Below are 21,072 nucleotides of genomic sequence, written 5' to 3' on the forward strand. Positions count from 1 at the left end.
ACATATTTCATCTTATAAAGCCATAGATTAAATGTCACCATCTCAAAAAGTAAGAATGGGGACATAACAAAGAAATATTGGACAAAAGAAAGAAACCTCACAGGGAAATTATCAAATTGTAGAGTCCTTGTCCAGCATCTGGAGCTCGTGATATTTTTATCTTGGCTCAAATGTGTTCCAGTAGCTGTGGCCCCCCAAATAATGACACCTGAAGCACACATAACTTCTAGGTAAGACCAGCTTCACTCCATGCCTGCAACTTTCTTCAGCATATATCATATGACATATGATATATGCTGAAGAAATATCAGCATATTTCTGGTATCTCCAGCATCCTGGGGTCTCTACTGGAACTTGGGCTTCACCCAGTGTTCTTGCAGGGAATATGGCCATTTTATGCAACTCCTGGCATCATGTCTTCCTATGTCCTTGGTAACAGACTTGATTACCCTCTCATTCATAGCTTCCATATCTGCAAAACTAGTACCAATAATGCTGTCAAATTCTAATGACAACTCAAGATGTAGTCTAGCCCCTTGTAGTAGGCAATGTTGACTGAATCTGAGAAAAAAATATTTCCATAAGCAGTTATTTTTGTACAAGGAACCCCTTCAGTAGCATTCTCAATTCAAGCCCATTCCTTTCAAATGAATTTGCATTTTATAAGTTGGCAACTTTAATAGGTGAGGTCTTGCTCACTTTTCTATTTCAGTAAAGAGTACCACTCATCCCTCCCTCCCTCTTTCCTCTCCTCTTCCTCCCTTCCTCTCTCCCTCTCTATCTCTATCAATAGCTCTGGCTCTAGCTCTCTATCTCTTCCACAGTGCTTTTGCCTATGAAATGGTGTCTCCCTCTGTAGCCCTGGCTGGCCTGGAACTCACTATGTAGAACAGAGTGGCCTAGAACAGAGGTCCACCTACTGTCTTTGGTTCTCGGCTGCTGGGATTAAAGGCTTATGCCACCATACTCTGGCTAGAGTTTCTTTTTATTGTGTCAATCACTGTAACAAAATTATTTTCATTCCTGCCTTATCTGAAACTTTAAACTTATTTATATACCTTAGTTGATCAATTTCTTTTTTTTTTTCCGGAGCTGGGGACCGAACCCAGGGCCTTGCGCTTGCTAGGCAAGCACTCTACCACGGAGCCAAATCCCCAACCCCATTTATATACCTTACATCACTAAATTGCATATATATTTTGTTTTACTTTACTTGTTGCCTTCTCTCATAGTAGACCTAGATAAAGAGTGATCATGGTATAGCCTGAATGCTATCCTATCTGGAAATTTTCTCTGCCTAATAAATTAATTTATTACCTTTCAATGCACAGGCAGAATGAAGCCAGAAAAATGACCAAATGTAACATGAATGTCCTCTCTCACAGTTTCTGATAGAGTCCTTTTTCTTTCTGAAACCTCAAGAACTGGGCCTCCACTGTCCCTGTTTCTCCTGGTATTCAGAACTCCTAAGTTATAGCTCAAGTTATGTTTACAGCATGGTAGGGATTCTGTATCACATAACTCCAAGTTCTTTCACTTTCCTCCAACAGAACATTTATTTCCAAAGACCTACAGGCCACATGATCAACTTTACCATGACAATATCTGCATTCCTCAATATCAAAAGTTGGTATTGTTTTTCTCATTGCTGAGACCAAATATATAACAAGAAGCAACTAAAAGGAAGAAAGCTTTATTTTGGGAACAGTTTAAAATTATACAGTCTATCAGGGTTGAAAGGCATTTCAGGAAGAACATGTGAATCTTGTCACATTGTACTCAAAGTCAGGAATCAGAATAGACAAGGCATGGAGCTTGGATATCACAAACCAAGAGCTGTCTCAGAAACTCACTTTGTCAAGCCAATTTTTGCCTCCTGAAACTTCCAAAATAGTGCTGACGGCTAGGGATCAAATGTTCAAATCCATGAACCTATAGGATCATTTCACTTACAAACTACAATATATAACCACTAGTCACAAATGTCAAATACTAGAAATTAAGAAAAGAAACAAGAATTCCAACTTTATCTGGTTTTCTGTATGCATGGGTCCATAAAATAACTTAAAATACTATATTATTTTTCATATTAGCTGAAAATTCTAATAGAATGATATTAGGATGTGTCTAAAATATGAATGAAATTTCTAGCCTCATTACTATTGATTATTGATTTAATAGGCCTGTGAAGAATGTGTTTTATATTTCTAAGGGATTAAATACTATAAGTTAAAAATTATTCTGGCCATAAATTTTTAAATTATAGTCTGTCACTAAGAAACATAGGAAGAACAACAATGTCAATCAACAAGACCTTACCAGAGCGCCCAGGGACTAAACCACCACCCAAAGAGTACACATGGAGCCGACCCATGGCTCCAGCTGCATATGTAACAGAGGATGGTCTTGTCAGGCATCAGTGGGAGGAGAGGCCCTTGGTCCTGTGAAGGCTTCATTCACCAGTGTAGGGGAATGCCAGGGAAGGGAAGTGGGAGGGACTGTGTATATGTTTAGTTCGGGGAGCACCTTCATGGAGGCAGTTGGTAGAGGGATGGGTTGGGGGATTTCCAGAGAGGAAACCAGGAAGGAGGATAATGTTTGAAATGTTGATAAAGAAAATGCCCAATAAAAAATGAAAAAAAGAAACAGAAATCTGTATTGTATATGTATCTCATCAATAATAATAAGAACCTTTAGTATCATAATTTTTACTGTTATAATCCAATTCATAGTAACTAATTATGTTATTTTATTTCAAAATCTCTATTTTCAATGTCAGTTCACATGATAGTAAATATTTGGGGCTGGACAAAGAAAACTAAATATGAAATTTTGAGCTATTCATAATTAACATTATAAATGCTACATTATGAAGGCAACAATATTTCTGGTAAAGGTGCTTAATATTCTTTACAATTCAGACAGGTAACTTCTACCTTTCTTTGTTAGTACTCACATACAGATTCTTGAATTTCAATGAAATCAATAACAGTATTTACATGAGTAGAAGGAGTGATTGTCTTATTCTGTTCTTAGTGTAGGCATCTAAAACATGCCTTTTGCCTGGCAACAATTTGTCACAGATACTGTCTGACTAAATCAGCCAATGTATCATTACATACTTTCAGCTTATTAGTATTTATCCTGATTTTAATACTATGATTCATAGTATTATGAATAATAATTAGTTCCATAACTCACATCTTTAATGCCAGCACATGGAAAAAAGAGGCAGACAGATATCTGTGATTTAAGGCATGCTTGGTCTACAGAGTGAGTCCATGACAGTCAGTGCTTTGTTGCACACAGAAATCTGTCTCAAAAAAGAAAAACAAAGCAAGACAAAACAACTATGATTCATGTATATTAGGAATAAGAAATCATGACATAGTTTTTTTTTATTTTTGTATACCATCATACTACTTCTAACTCACTGTGAAAATTTGGCCATAAATATAATTATTGTTATATCAGCCATTTATTTCCTTATTGATAACGTAGCTTAGAAGATTTGACTTTCAATCATGCAGCTTTCTCTTATACTTAAAGATGCTTCTTTTATAATTACTGTACTTACCTTACATTATGATCTTCATTTGTTTTTATTCTAGTTGTTACTATATTATTATTGTTATTATTAGCAGTAGAAGTAGTATCATTAAAGGCATAATTGACATTTGATGTGAAGGCTTTTTCCTTTTAAATTTTAATGTTTCAATGATAATAACAACAGTTTTTAAATCTTGTAATATTATACTCAATACTTATTAGCTCTTCTACTAACTAATGCTCTCCCCTTTTATTTTTCAGTTGGGTTTGTCAGACAATACAGTTAGCATTTGGTTCCTCCTTCGGAGATATAGCTGCTAATGCAGGTAATTATTCCACAGTTCCAAATATTTATGACATTTAAAATGCAGAAATAAGCCAGGCAGTGGCAGGCATAACATTAATCCCAGCAAGGCATAGGTGGTTCTCTAAGTTCAAGGACAACATGGCCATGTGAGTGCCAGGGCTATGCAGAAAAACCCTGTCTTGAATATTTTAAAAAATGGTTTAAGTATAAATTTATCATTATTATAGCTTTCAAAACATTATACCATTTGAAGTTGCCCAGAAATTTTGCTATAATGTATTTATCAAATACAAAACAGTTACATTCAAATATTATTACTTTCTTGAATGCCACATAAGAACAAATAAATGTCTGATGTCTTTGCTAATGATTTCATGATCATGAATATAGTGTATAATCATGTCTGTGCCCTTTTGTAATACTTAATATAATTATATTCTTTCTAGATAAAAATTTGAGAACAGGAAAAAGTACCTGGAGATACTTGTTCCTTTCAAATTGAGTAAATATTATTTGATCACTTTCAGTCATAGAATCACTTAAAATTTCCTTGAGATCAATGAAACTAATAATTTTATAAAATATTGTAATGTACTTTTTCAATAATTTTTAAAATTCACTCATGTAATCTGATCTAGAAATTAAAAGAAAAAGAATGAAGGTTGGAAAGGCTAATGGGGGAAGTAAATGCATTTCTAATCCTTTGCATATTCATCAAGAAGAAATTTAAAATTACTTACAAAATTGTAATATTTGTTGATAATAAGTTACACTAAACTTTTATTGCAGAATTAGAGCATTATTATTTCAGGCTTAGAGCAGAGTTCATTAATAGGAGTGAATAAAAAATGCTTAGAGTTATTTATAATAGTTAATTTTTTTAGAGGGCTATTCTCCCAACACACAGAAACACACACATACTCAATACTGAAGCGTGGGAAAGCACAATCTCTTCCAACTATACTCACTTGCTACTCACTACTGCTTGCATTGTTGAGTTCAATTCAATTGTCTTAAAATAGCACCAGCAAGCAATATCATCATATAGTTAAAAACTCTGGCTACAGCAAAAGCAATAGCAATTAAAATATCAAGGGTAGTTGAATACAGCGGCCTGTGTACACACTAAATAGGCTATGTGATAGAAGGGAAGACAATAACAATGTTTATTTTCAAATGTGTTATATTGCCATTGTTCAATATCTAGTATATAGATAATATTACTACAAAATTTGTGAGATTCCAACTTTACTGTTTATAAGAGTCTTCCAATTCAGAGGGCCATGTTTTATTACAGAATACAGACTTGCAAGTGCTTCAACTTACGCAAAATGTCTTGTGGACTTGAAGAGAAACTTCCCTGTGATTTGGTGTAACTACTGCCAAGAAGCAACTACCGTAAGTAATATCACTATTTATATACTCATCAATAGCAGTCAAATGCACTGAACTCATACTTTATAGTCAGCAGTGTAAAAAACTATATTTGTGTCATAATTCAGAGATTATATATAAAACATCCTTAGTGTGAAATATGAATTTCTTTCTAATACTACAAGAATTCATAGAGAAAAAATAACAAAGTAAAGTGCCTTCACTTTTGTGTCCTGGTTAATTAACAATGGTCTAATAGTTGGGCCATTTAAGATACAGATTTTTATTATTTGACTATTAAAAGGATGGTGTCAAGCTAAGTTGAGTATAGCAAATATACTTTCACATAATAAAGTTCTTATTATAACATTTCTTTTTAGTTTACAAAACAATTTCAGAAGTCTTATAGTTTCAAGTACGTTTCTTTTTTATTTTCTTGATGACTTTTTACTTTGCGTGAGTGCATGTGTGCGTGCGTGCATGCGTGTGTGTGTGTTTGTACATACTCCACAGTGTTTGTATTGACATCAGAGAATAATTTCTACCATGTGAGTTCCAGAACTATAGGTCGTTAGGCTTGGTGTCATGTACCTTTCCATACTGAGCCATCTCTGGAGCCCTTCCTTCACAGTTGGTATACAATACAGAATTTAGAGGGAACAACTACAGTAAGCTAGGTACAGGAGCTCATGACTATAATCCCACCATTTGGAAAGTGGAAGCAGGAGGATTGCCATAAGTTCACCCTGGGATACATGGTAAGTTCCAGGTTAGCTGGGATATATTGTAAGACCATGGAATGAGAGAGAGTGTGGGGAGAGAGAAAGGAAGGGGGGAAGTAGGGAGACAGATGGAGGTAGGCAAGCAAGAAAGAAGAAAAGAGAGAGAAAGGAAGGAAGGCAAAACAGAAGGAAAGAGGGAAGGGGATAGAAGAGTGAAATAAAGAGAAGGAAGGAAGGAAAGAAGTGAAGGAAGAAAGAAATAGGGGGTGAGGGGAAAAAGAAATGAATGAATGAATGAATGAATGAATGAATGAATGAGTTAATTGTGAATAGATGGCACTATCAAAACAGCATTGAGCTATAACCCCAAATAATTGGTTCAAGTCCACAGCAACAGCAATTGTGCAACTCACCATGGGTGGGTCTTCCCACTTCGATTAACCTAATAAAGATCATCTCACCCACAGGCAGCTGCAGAGACCCACCTCCCACCTGATTATAGATTTAACCAAATTGACAGTTGATATTAGTACAAATACAAACCTTTAGATTATAACCTTCCTTCACTGTTCTAGACATATTACTCAGTGGTTAAGAACACTTATTACTCTTGCAGAGGACCTGGCTCAGTTCACAACACACACTTGCTGGTTCACAACCATTTGTTAATCTATTTCCAGGGCATTCAATACTCCCTTCTGGCTTTCACAGGCAGCAGGCATATAAATATACATATGCATACACATAAAATTTCCTAATATAAAATACAACCCAACTTTAAAAGTCTCCAGTCTTTTAACAATTACAACAGTTTAAAAATACCTAATTGATATCTCACCTTAGACACAAAGCAAACTTTTAACTATAAGCTTTATATGAAAAAAAAGTCACATTCCTCCAATGTACAATGGCACAGAATAAAAAAAAAAAACCAAAACAAAACAAGAAAGCTCAGCACTTCAAATATCAAGTCCCATAGCTCCATGCCAGGCATATGGACCATATAATGAAATTGGCTGGGGTACAAAGAGCTTAAGCAACCCTGTGACTCTAGATCTGCTACAGCCTCTCTTTCAGTCTAGCTCTACACCATTCCCCAGCTTTCCTTAACAGACAGACATCCATCCCACGGTCCTATAAGATACAGTATCCTGAGTTCTCTATTGCAACTTAAGTTTCACCTTTATAGAATCACACAATGGCTTCTCAGAGACTACTACTTGGAAGAATTTCAATATTGCCACATGTTGATCCTTTCAGTCCTTTATCTCCCAATTCCTGCAACTATGTAGATGTTGTTGCCAAGTTATTCTTCGCCCTTGAGATGCAGGCTAGTCTCCTTGAGCCAGAGCTTCTCTGTGCTGACCTTGGGAAAACAATTCCTTATGCCTTTGATGAGCAAGACACCCCTTCAATTCAGGCTTTCCTTCTTTAAATGAATTCGACTCTTCACAAGATGGAACCTCCCTTGATACGGATTTTGTCCTCAGGATACCTTTCCTATTGTCTCAGTTTATCATAGAATGTTTCTCTTTGATGGTTCCTATCTCTTTAACATTAAAGTTGCTTTCTTGTACCAGCCTGAAGGTTTGATGGATTAAAATTTCTTCTGCCAAACAAATTCATTTATTATATTCAAATGTAACTTCATTGAACTTCTTAAGATTAGAGAAGAATGAAACCAGATATTTTCTTAAATTATCACATGAATAAGCTAAACTTTGATGGAGTCCTTGTTCTCTTCTGAAACTTTGTGAGCAGGGCCTTCATTGGCCATACTTCTCTCAGCATTTTTTTGTCTTTCAAGATCCCATTACAATGTTCCATTAAGCTCTACTAATATCATTCCAAGGGCCTTCAAACCCTTCCACATGGTTCCCAAAAACTAGTTTAAAAAGGATAGGGACAACAGAATTATGTCAGCAGTACCTCCATTTCTGATATCAATAACCTGTCTTAATCGCTCTTCCTGTTGGTTTAATGAAAGTACCCTGACCACCACTAAAAACAATAAAAACAAAACCTTGGGGAAAAGGCTCACAATTCAAGTTTACTCTCCACTGTGCTGTGGAACCCACAACAGCAGAAACTTGACACAGCTTGTCACATCACATCTCTTCACGTCTCTAATCACAAAGCAGAAAGGGATGAATATGTGCGCTCAGCTCACAGTCCAAAATCCTATCCCAGGAAATAGTGTCATCCTCAGTTGATGGTTGACCTTTCCACTTCAGTTAACCCAAGAAACCACCCATAGGGATGCCCAGAGACCAACCTTTCAGGTGATTTTAGACTTTCTCAAGTTTACAATTGATAATAACCATCTTAATAACCAAACAGGAGACTCAAATAAACAAAGGAGGGGAAGATTCAGCAAGGAACCAGAAATGCTGGGAGAAAAAAGGAAAAAATTCACAAAATGAATCAATTAACCAAATTAAAAAAACCTATCTGCACTAGTCAGGATTCTCTAGAGAAATATAACTGGGGTTGGGGATTTAGCTCAGTGGTAGAGCGCTTGCCTACGAAGCGCAAGGCCCTGGGTTCGGTCCCCAGCTCTGAAAAAAAGAACAAAAAAAAAAAAGAAATATAACTGGTGGAATGGATATGTATGTATGTATGTATGTATGTATTTGTATATATATGTATGCATAGATGCATGCATGTATGTGTGTGTATGTGTGTATGTGCACATGTATGTTATATTGTAGGTGTGTGTGTGTGTGTGTGCGGGTGCATGGGTATATTGTAAAAAGGATTTATTACAGTGGCTTACAGGCTGTTATCCAGCTAAAATTACTGTCTGGCAATGAAAAGTCCAAAAATCTAGAAGTTGTTCAGTTCACATGACTAGATTTCTCAGCTGTTCTTCAGTATACAACAGAAACCAGAAGTAGGCTCTAATGCCAGTAAAAATAAATTAACTTGCCAACAAGAATGATGGAAAACAGGCAAAGAGCAAAAACTTCCTATTATATAGGGTACCAAAAAAATGTATGGCCCAGATTAAAGGTGGATCTTCCCACCTCGAAAGATCTGGAGAAAAAAAATCACTTCAAGTGATTAGGAAAACATCCCTCATAAGTGTACCTAATCGAGATTCGGTCTTAGCTAATTCAAGATATAGCCAAATTGACAACCAAGAACAGTCATCCCACCAGCAAAACCCCCATTAACAGATAAGATCAAGGGACAAATAATGAATTTTAATGGAGGACAATATCAAGACAATATACACACATATAAAGGAAACAATTAAATATGACCAAAACTTCCAAAAATTCTGACATACATTCCAGAGACTGAATCTAAGAATCCATAGGCTAGAAGTATCTGAGTTAAGAGTTTTTGGACAACTTAGTCAGTGAACTATACCAGAGAATTTCACAAATCTAGAGAACAAAATAAATATCTAAGTATTTAAACCCCCAAATAAACATGATTAGAGAAGCTACTCCATAGCATATACTCTATAGCATATCATAGCATAGTCGAGATGTCAAAACTACAGTGTAAAGACATAGAACTTGAAGCTATTAGTGAAAAGTGCCAGTTCATACAGGCAGAGACATCAGTAACCATAAAATAAGGAACAATGATACATTTCAAGACCTGAACATAAATAATTGTCAACAAAGACAATTATACCCGTCAAAGTTATCTATTAAAATTGATGGAGTGGTTGGGGATTTAGCTCAGTGGTAGAGCGCTTGCCTAGCAAGCGCAAGGCCCTGGGTTCGGTCCCCAGCTCCGAAAAAAAAGAAAAAAGAGAAAAAGAAAAAAGAAAAAAAATTGATGGAGAAATAAGAATATTTCAATACTGGCTTAAGTTATGCTAATCCATGACCCGCACACAGAATTGAATACAATTCATGAAAGCAATGGGTGAGAGAAATGAACCAGGAAGAAATTAATCATGATCAAAACAGCAAATTAGCAAACATCCAATAGTACCAGGACAGGATGAAAAGCCTACCAATAAACCACCCAACTTGAACAGCCAGCAAAAGCATTTATAATAGCAAACACTTCTCAACAATAAATAGTCTTGAATGAAAATGGCCTCAACTCACCAAATAAAAACACAGAAGTAAATGGATTATAATAAGTTTCTGCTGTCCTTTGTCTAAAAAACAAAACAAAACACATAAACAGGAAAAATGTATAAAAATCAGTCTAACAAACAAATGAAAGTTACAAATTAGAATAATAGTTTTCATATATCATAATGTAGACTTCAACCCCAAGGGATATAACTACTGTAAATGTTTATGTACCAAGTCTCAAGAGTCCCTAATTTCATTAAAATATCCCTTTTCATTCCTCTGTCCCTCCCTCCCTCCCTCACTGTGGTTGCTTTCTCTGCCTACCAAGTGGGACTGAAGTGTCCTCACTTGGGCCCTTCAGCTTGTTGACCTTTTTGAGTTCTGTGGACTGTATCTTGGCTATTCTGTACTTTTTTTGGCTAACATCTACTTATTAGTGAGAACATACCATGCATGTCCTTTACATACCATGCATGTCCTTTTGAGTCTGTGTTACTTCACTCAGGATGACATGTACTAGTTCCATCCATTTGCCTGCAAAACTCAGGATGTCCTCATTCTTAATAGCTGAATAGTATTCCATTGTGTAAATGAACCACATTTTCTGTATCCATTCCTCTGTTGTTGGACATCTGGGTTGTTTCCAACTTCTGGCCATCACAAATGAGGCTGTAAGAACATAGTGGAACATGTGAACCTGTGGCATGGTGAAGCATCTTTGGGGTATATTTCCAAGAGTGGTATTGCTGGATCTTTAGGTAGGTCTATTTCCAATTTTCTGAGGAACCTCCAGACTGATTTCCAAAGTGGTTGTAGCACTTTGCAATCTCACAGCAATGGAAGAGTGTTCCTCTTTCTCCACATCCTCACCAACATGTATTATCACATGAGGTTTTGATCTTAGCCCTTCTGACTAGTGTATGGTGAAATCGAAGGGTGATTTTGATTTGCATTTCTAAGGACTTTGATCATTTCTTTACGTGCTTCTGAGCCACTCAAGATTCCTCTGTTGTGAATTCTCAGTTTAGTTCTATGCCCCGTTTTCTTTGATTGGGTTGTTTGGTTTTTTGTTTGTTTGTTTGTTTTGTCTTGTTTTGTTTTGTTTTTTTTTTGAGGTGGGGGGGTAGCTTCTTGAGTTTTTTATATATTTTGGGTATTAGCCTTCTATCAGATGTGGAGTTAGTGAAGATTTTTTTCCCAATCTGTAGGTTGCCAATTTGTCTTATTAACTATATCCTTTGCTGTACAGAGGCTTTCTTCTTGTTTCATGAGGTCCCAGTTATAAATTCTTGATCTTAAAGCATGAGCCATTGGAGTTCTGTTTAGAAAATTTCCTCCTGTGCCAATGAATTCAAGGCTCTTCTCCACTTTCTCTTCTATTAGTTTGAGTGTATCTGGTTTTATGTTGAGGTTCTTGATCCACTTGGACTTGAGCTTTGTACATAGTGACAAATGTGGTCTATTTTCATTTTCTACATACAGACAGCCAGTTAGACCAGTACCATTTATTGAAGATGCTTTCATTTTCATTGTATATTTTGTGTCTCTCTGAGTGTATCTTTCTCTGTTTATCTCACTGTCTTTCTCTGTGTCCTTCCTTCTCTCCCTTCCTCGCTAACTGTTTCTCTCTTAAATCGTCTCTATTTCCTGTGCTGTTCTCAAGTGAGTTGGATGTATCCTAGCTCTGACTCATTCTGTCAAGTCTTTCTCTGATTCATCACATTGTCTGCTCCTCAATTAGATCCTACTCTCTTTTTTTTTCTGGGTGATAAGTTGTCAATGCCTATCAATATTCTTTTTTAATAATTTTTTTCTTGGATATTTTATGTATTTACATTTAAAATGTTATCCCCTTTCCACACCTCTCACTTTCAAACATTCCTGCTTCATTATACAAGCTAACCTTTTCTTCATTGCTTGGAATTGAAGGTGTGTATAATGGGCATGTTTGTGTTTGAGCCGGATCATACTATAATCCAGAGCTTGTCTGCATTTGGGCCAGATCGAATCTTTGGATGCAATCCCTTATCAGAGCAGCCATGTTGCTGGATTAAAATTTCTCTACAGGTATCCACCACTTTTAGCTCTTAAAATACTCTTCCCCCTCTTTTTCAAATATTCCTGAGCCTTGGGGATAGGACTAAAACCCATTCAGGGCTGAGCATACCACATTCTCTTATTTTCTGGACTTTGACCACTTAAGGACTCTCTGTGTTAATGTTCATTGAAACACAGAAAACTGTATATGTGTATATTTGTGTGTACATATTATATTATATAAATATAATATACATATTATAAAGAAAGCCTTAACAAATGCAAAAAATAAAATAATTCCTTGCCTCTTATCAAACCACAATGGAATTAAACTTAAAATAAATTGTAAGATTAACCTCAGAAATTATAAAATACTTGGAGACCAAATAATATACTACAGAAGAAATTAAAAGGGGAGTTTAAAGAAATCATAAAATCAAATGAAGATGAGAACACAGTCTATCATAATCTCTGGCATGCTGCCAACATAGTTCTAAGAAGAAAGATTAACATTATAAGTGTTCACATTTTACAAAAGACAAAAGACCTCAAATAAATGACCTAGTGATAGAACTCAAGGCTCTAGAGAAATAAAAAGTCAAGCAGTGTTGGTCCTATGGAAAGATTTAGAAGACTGGCAAGCCAAACCAAATATATAGAGAAAAGCCCAAATTAATAAAATTAGAGATGAAAGGGGAGTTATTACAATATAATCTGATTAACATAAACATAAAACATCTCAAAAAATTACTGACCAATTTACTTCAAAATTGAGTTAAAAAGGTGATACATCTTGACAAAGTTAGTTTCACCCAAAATATAAAAATGCACAAATCAATAAATATAATGCAACATATTAATTGTTATGAAATAGAAATCATTTAATCTTCTTAATTGAGAAGAGGCATTTGAAAATTCTCAATATGCCTTCATGATAAAAGCCCTGAATAAACTACAACATATTTCAGCATAAAAGCTGTATATAATAAACCTATAGTTCACATTATATTATAACAGGAAAAATTAAAAGCATTTCAATCGAAATCCAGATTGATATGAAGTGCTCCTACTCTCCATTTTGATTCAATATAGAGATTAAAATCTTAGCTAGAGAAATTAAAACAAAACATAGATGTAAAGCAGACACTGTTGGGAAGGAAGATGTTAGACTATCCCTATTTACAGAAAACGTGATACTATTAAAAGACCCAAGGACTCAACAATAAACACGATCTGTAATGTTAAAGGACACACACTAAACATACAAAAATCAGTAGATTTTATACATGCCAATAACAAACATTAAGAATGAAATTTGGAAGCTCCCGGAAAGGGCAGCGCAGATCTTCCTGGTTGCTGCCGCCGCGGAGAGCTCGTAGGCAGCACCCCACGAGCAAACTTGAGCCTCGGGACCGCAGGTAAGACCAACTTTTCTGCTGCAAGAGACCTGCCTGGTGAACTCAGGACACACAGAGGCAAAATTCCTCTAGGACTGGGCATTTCCGGTGGCTAGCGGGAGTCCCAGACCCGCGGATCCCTGCCCACAGCAGCTCTCTGCTCCCAAACCCCGTGGCAGAGAGACCTCACTGCCTGGTCAGGTGGGCACTCCTGAGGATGCAGAGCGGAAGAGACCACCAACACTGCCCACCCATGCCCACATCCCTGGCCAAAGAGGAAACTGTATACGGCCTCTGGGTTCCCGTAGAGGAGGGCCCAGGAGCAGCAGGTCCGCTGCTTCTGAGACACCGCCAGAACCTGAAGGGACCGACCGGATAAACAGTTCTCTGCACCCAAATCCCATGGGAGGGAGAGCTAAACCTTCAGAGAGGCAGACACGCCTGGGAAACCAGAAGAGACTGCACTCTGCACACATCTCTGAAGCCAGAGGAAAACACCAAACGCCATCTGGAACCCTGGTGCACGGAAGCTCCCGGAAAGGGCGGCACAGATCTTCCTGGTTGCTGCAGCCTCAGAGAGCTCATAAGCAACACCCCACGAGCAAACTTGAGCCTCGGGACCACAGGTAAGACTAACTTTTCTACTGCAAGCGACCTGCCTGGTGAACTCAAGACACAGGCCGACAGGAACAGCTGAAGACCTGTGGATAGGAAAAACTACATGCCCGAAAGCAGAATACTCTGTCCCCAAAACTGGCTCAAAGAAAACAGGAAAACAAGTCTACAGCACTCCTGACACACAGGCTTATAGGACAGTCTAGCCACTGTCAGAAATAGCAGAACAAAGTAACACTAGAGATAATCTGATGTCGAGAGGCAAGCGCAGGAACCCAAGCAACAGAAACCAAGACTACATGGCATCATCGAAGCCCAATTCTCCCACCAAAGCAAACACGGAATATCCAAACACACCAGAAAAGCAAGATCTAGTTTCAAAATCATATTTGATTGTGATGCTGGAGGACTTCAAGAAAGACATGAAGAACTCCCTTAGAGAAACACAGGAAAACATTAATAAATAAGTAGAAGCCTACAGAGAGGAATCACAGAAATCCCTGAAAGAATTCTTGGAAAACATAAATAAACAAGTAGAAGCCCATAGAGAGGAGTCACAAAAATCCCTGAAAGAATTCCAGGAAAACACAATCAAACAGTTGAAGGAATTAAAAATGGAAATAGAAGCAATCAAGAAAGAACACATGGAAACAACCCTGGATATAGAAAAGCAAAAGAAGAGACAAGGAGCTGTAGATACGAGCTTCACCAACAGAATACAAGAGATGGAAGAGAGAATCTCAGGAGCAGAAGATTCCATAGAAATCCTCGACTCAACTGTCAAAGATAATGTAAAACGGAAAAAGCTACTGATCCAAAACATACAGGAAATCCAGGACTCAATGAGAAGATCAAACCTAAGGATAATAGGTATAGAAGAGAGTGAAGACTCCCAGCTCAAAGGACCAGTAAATATCTTCAACAAAATCATAGAAGAAAACTTCCCTAACCTACAAAAAGAGATACCCATAGGCATACAAGAAGCCTACAGAACTCCAAATAGATTGGACCAGAAAAGAAACACCTACTGTCACATAATAGTCAAAACACCAAACGCACAAAATAAAGAAAGAATACTAAAAGCAGTAAGGGGAAAAGGTCAAGTAACATATAAAGGCAGACCAATCAGAATCACACCAGACTTCTCGCCAGAAACTATGAAAGCCAGAAGATCCTGGACTGATGTCATACAGACCCTAAGAGAACACAAATGCCAGCCCAGGTTACGGTATCCTGCAAAACTCTCAATTAACATAGATGGAGAAACCAAGATATTCCATGACAAAACCAAATTTACACAATATCTTTCTACAAATCCAGCACTAGAAAGGATAATAAATGGTAAAGCCCAACATAAGGAGGCAAGCTATACCCTAGAAGAAGCGAGAAACTAATCGTCTTGGCAACAAAACAAAGAGAATGAAAGCACACAAACATAACCTCATATCCAAATATGAATATAACGGGAAGCAATAATCACTATTCCTTAATATCTCTCAACATCAATGGCCTCAACTCCCCAATAAAAAGACATAGATTAACAAACTGGATACGCAACGAGGACCCTGCATTCTGCTGCCTACAGGAAACACACCTCAGAGACAAAGACAGACACTACCTCAGAGTGAAAGGCTGGAAAACATTTTTCCAAGCAAATGGTCAGAAGAAGCAAGCTGGAGTAGCCATTCTAATATCACATAAAATCAATTTTCAACTAAAATTCATCAGAAAAGATAAGTAAGGACACTTCATATTCATCAAAGGAAAAATCCACCAAGATGAACTCTCAATCCTAAATATCTATGCCCCAAATACAAGGGCACCTACATAAGTAAAAGAAACCTTACTAAAGCTCAAAATACACATTGTACCTCACACAATAATAGTAGGAGATTTCAACACCCCACTCTCATCAATGGACAGATCATGGAAACAGAAATTAAACAGAGACATAGACAGACTAAGAGAAGTCATGAGCCAAATGGACTTAACAAATATTTATAGAACATTCTATCCTAAAGCAAAAGGATATACCTTCTTCTCAGCTCTTCATGGTACTTTCTCCAAAATTGACCATATAATTGGTCAAAAAACGGGCCTCAACAGGTACAGAAAGATAGAAATAGTCCCATGCGTGCTATCAGACCACCACGGCCTAAAACTGGTCTTCAATAAAAATAAGGGAAGAATGCCCACATATACGTGGAAATTGAAAAATGCTCTACTCAATGATAACCTGGTCAAGGAAGAAATAAAGAAAGAAATTAAAGACTTCTTAGAATTTAATGAAAATGAAGGCACAACATACCCATACTTGTGGGACACAATGAAAGCTGTGCTAAGAGGAAAACTCATAGCGCTGAGTGCCTGCAGAAAGAAACAGGAAAGATCATATGTCAGCAGCTTGACAGCACACCTAAAAGCTCTAGAACAAAAAGAAGCAAATACACCCAGGAGGAGTAGAAGGCAGGAAATAATCAAACTCAGAGCTGAAATCAACCAAGTAGAAACAAAAAGGACCATAGAGAGAATCAACAGAACCAAAAGTTGGTTCTTTGAGAAAATCAACAAGATAGATAAACCCTTAGCCAGACTGATGAGAGGACACAGAGTGTGTGTCCAAATTAACAAAATCAGAAATGAAAAGGGAGACATAACTACAGATTCAGAGGAAATTCAAAAAATCATCAGATCTTACTATAAAAGCCTATATTCAACAAAACTTGAAAATCTGCAGGAAATGGACAATTTCCTAGACAGATACCAAGTACCGATGTTAAATCAGGAACAGATAAACCATTTAAACAACCCCATAACTCCTAAGGAAATAGAAGCAGTCATTAAAGGTCTCCCAACCAAAAAGAGCCCAGGTCCAGATTGGTTTAGTGCAGAATTCTATCAGACCTTCATAGAAGACCTCATACCAATATTATCCAAACTATTCCACAAAATTGAAACAGATGGAGCACTACCAAATTCCTTCTATGAAGCCACATTTACTCTTATACCTAAACCACAAAAAGAACCAACAAAGAAAGAGAACTTCAGACCAATTTCCCTTATGAATATCAACGCAAAAATACTCAATAAAATTCTGGCAAACCGAATCCAAGAGCACATCAAAACAATCATCCACCATGATCAAGTAGGCTTCATCCCAGGCATGCAGTGATGGTTTAATAAATGGAAAACCATCAATGTGATCCATTATATAAACAAACTGAAAGAACAAAACACATGATAATTTCATTAGATGCTGGGAAAGCATTTGACAAAATTCAACACCCCTTCATGTTAAAAGTCCCGGAAATAATAGGAATTCAAGGCCCATACCTAAACATAGTAAAAGCCATATACAGCAAACCAGTTGCTAACATTAAACTAAATGGAGAGAAACTTGAAGCAATCCCACTAAAATCAGGGACTAGACAAGGCTGCCCACTCTCTCCCTACTTATTCAATATAGTTCTTGAAGTTCTAGCCAGAGCAATCAGACAACAAAAGTAGGTCAAGGGGATATAGATCGGCAAAGAAGAAGTCAAAATATCACTATTTACAGATGATATGATAGTATATTTAAGTGATACCGAAATTTCCACCAGAGAACTACTAAAGCTGATAAACAACTTCAGCAAAGTGGCTGGGTATAAAATTAACTCAAATAAATCAGTAGCCTTTCTCTAGACAAAAGAGAAACAAGCCGAGAAAGAAATTAGGGAAACGACATCCTTCAAAATAGATCCCAATAATATAAAGTACCTCGGTGTGACTTTAACCAAGCAACTAAAAGATTTGTACAATAAGAACTTCAAGACTCTGAAGAAAGTAATTGAAGAAGACCACAGAAGATGGAAAGATCTCCCATGCTCATGGATTGGCAGGATTAATATAGTAAAAACGGCCATTTTACCAAAAGCGATCTACAGATTCAATGCAATCCCCATCAAAATACCAATCCAATTCTTCAAAGAGTTAGACAGAACAATTTGCAAATTCATCTGGAATAACAAAAAACCCAGGATAGTTAAAACTGTCCTCAACAATAAAAGGACTTCAGGGGGAATCACTATTCCTGAACTCAAGCAGTATTACAGAGCAATAGTGATAAAAACTGCAAGGTATTGGTACAGAGACAGACAGATAGACCAATGGAACAGAATTGAAGACCCAGAAATGAACCCACACACCTATGGGCACTTGATTTTTGACAAAGGAGCCAAAACCATCAAATGGAAAAAAGATAGCATTTTCAGCAAATGGTGCTGGTCCAACTGGAGGTCAACATGTAGAAGAATGCAGATTGACCCATGCTTATCACCCTGTACAAAGCTTAAGTCCAAGTGGATCAAGGACCTCCACATCAAACCAGACACACTCAAACTAATAGAAGAAAAACTAGGGAAGCATCTGGAACACATGGGCACTGGAAAACATTTCCTGAACAAAACACCAATGGCTTATGCTCTAAGATCAAGAATCGACAAATGGGATCACATAAAACTGCAAAGCTTCTGTAAGGCAAAGGACACTGTGGTTAGGACAAAACGGCAACCAACAGATTGGGAAAAGACCTTTACCAATCCTACAACAGATAGAGGCCTTATATCCAAAATATACAAAGAACTCAAGAAGTTAGACCGCAGGACGACAAATAACCCTATTAAAAAATGGGGTTCAGAGCTAAACAAAGAATTCACAGCTGAGGAATGCCGAATGGCTGAGAAACACCTAAAGAAATGTTCAACATCTTTAGTCATAAGGGAAATGCAAATCAAAACCACCCTGAGATTTCACCTCACACCAGTGAGAATGGCTAAGATCAAAAACTCATGTGACAGCAGATGCTGGCGAGGATGTGGAGAAAGAGGAACACTCCTCCATTGTTGGTGGGATTGCCGACTGGTACAACCATTCTGGAAATCAGTCTGGAGGTTCCTCAGAAAATTGGACATTGAACTGCCTGAGGATCCAGCTATACCTCTCTTGGGCATATACCCACAAGATGCCCCAACATATAAAAAAGACACGTGCTCCACTATGTTCATAGCAGCCTTATTTATAATAGCCAGAAGCTGGAAAGAACCCAGATGCCCTTCAACAGAGGAATGGATCCAGAAAATGTGGTACATCTACACAATGGAATATTACTCAGCTCTCAAAAACAATGACTTTATGAAATTCATAGGCAAATGGATGGAATTGGAAAATATCATCCTGAGTGAGGTAACACAATCACAGAAAAACACACATGGTATGCACTCATTGATAAGTGGCTATTAGCTCAAATGCTTGAATTACCCTAGATGCCTAGAGCACATGAAACTCAAGACAGATGATCAAAATATGAATGCTTCACTCCTTCTTTAAAAGGGGAACAAGAATACCCTTGGCAGGGAATAGAGAGGCAAAGATTAAAACAGACAGAGAAGGAACACCCATTCAGAGCCTGTCCCACATGTGGCCCATACATAAACAGCCATCCAATTAGACAAGATGGATGAAGCAAGAAGTGCAGGCCGATAGGAGCTGGATGTAGATCGCTCCTGAGAGACACAGCCAGAATTCAGCAAATACAGAGGCAAATGCCAAGAGCAAACCACTGAACTTTATGAGAATAGGACCCCCGTTGAAGGAATCAGAGAAAGAACTGGAAGAGCTTGAAGGGGCTTGAGACCCCATATGTACAACAATGCCAAGCAACCAGAGCTTCCAGGGACTAAGCCACTACCTAAAGACTATATGTGGACTGACCCTGGACTCTGACCTCATAGGTAGCAATGAATATCCTAGTAAGAGCACCAGTGGAAGGGGAAGCCCTGAGTCCTGCTAAGACTGAACCCCCAGTGAACGTGATTGTTGAGGGGAGGGCGGCAATGGGGGAGGATGGGAAGGGGAACACCCACACAGAAGGGCAGGAGGAGGGATTAGGGGGATGTTTGCCCGGAAACCGGAAAGGGAATAACACTCGAAATGTATATAAGAAATACTCAAGTTAATAATAATAAAAAAAATGAAATTTGGAAAAACTTTCCATTCATAATATAACTAAAAATAAACAAAAATCAAACTAATGAATAAGGTAAAAGACCTCTACAAGGAAATTTTAAGATGCTGAAAAATTTTTGAGGATTTTATATAGTGGACTTTCTACATTCCCTGGATTGAAGTAATTAATATTTTAAAAATGATTATACTATCAAAAGTAAGCTGTAGACTCAGTGCAATCCCATTCAAAATTTCAATGACATCCTTCACAAAACTAAAAAAGAAAGTAATCTTAAAATTCATATGGAAACACAAAATGCAATATAGAGACAAAAAATTGAAGCAAAAAAGGCACAGTCAGAATTATAAGATGACCTGTCCTCAAAATATATGTCAGAAATAGAGTGACACAGAAAGCATGGTAATATTTAAAAAAGCAGTGTAGACCAATGCAACATCATAGGTAATCCCAAAGTATATCTATATAACCATGTACATCTAATTATTCACAGACATATCAAAACATTACTGAAAAAAGGTGTCTTATTCAGTAAATAGTAGCAGCAAAACTGAACACCCAACTACAAAAAATTAAGTTATATCAACCCTGGAAAATCCAAAATGGATCAAAATCCTTAATTTGAACTTGGAAATACTGAAACTGTTGATGTGAGACATAAGGCAATCCTTGAGACATAGGTACAGCAACAGCTTTCTGACTAGAGCCGCAATAACACACTAAATAGACTCAAGAATTGACAGGATTACACAAAATTTAAAACCTGCACAGCAAAAGAATTTTTCAACAGAATAGAGAGAAATGGTATGGAATGGGAGAAGGTCTTCACCAGGTATAGCTCAGACAAGGAACTAATATGTAGAATGTATGACCTGGCAGTCACTAAATCAGCCAATGAACACCTGAGGCAGTTCTCAAAATTAGAAACACAAATGGCCAATAAATACTCCAGAATATTCTATACCCTATACCCTGAACTATAGTGGAATTTAACAATAAAAATACTTTGAAACTCTATCTC

At 37.2% G+C, this 21,072-nt stretch overlaps 1 protein-coding gene across 14 annotated transcripts in view; it reads left to right on the forward strand.

The window, feature by feature from the left end:
* The window catches only part of Tex16 (testis expressed gene 16), a 376,428-nt gene that overhangs the window by 342,377 nt on the left and 12,979 nt on the right, over positions 1–21,072 (forward strand). For all 14 annotated transcript variants that reach the window (XM_063279704.1, XM_063279698.1, XM_063279707.1 and 11 more), the window contains 2 exons: positions 3,811–3,875; positions 5,154–5,254. In XM_063279704.1, the coding sequence (XP_063135774.1) occupies positions 3,811–3,875; positions 5,154–5,254 (166 nt within the window). The remainder of the gene's footprint in view (positions 1–3,810; positions 3,876–5,153; positions 5,255–21,072) is intronic.

Source organism: Rattus norvegicus, chromosome X, assembly GCF_036323735.1.
Source record: "Rattus norvegicus strain BN/NHsdMcwi chromosome X, GRCr8, whole genome shotgun sequence".
NCBI lineage: Eukaryota > Metazoa > Chordata > Mammalia > Rodentia > Muridae > Rattus > Rattus norvegicus.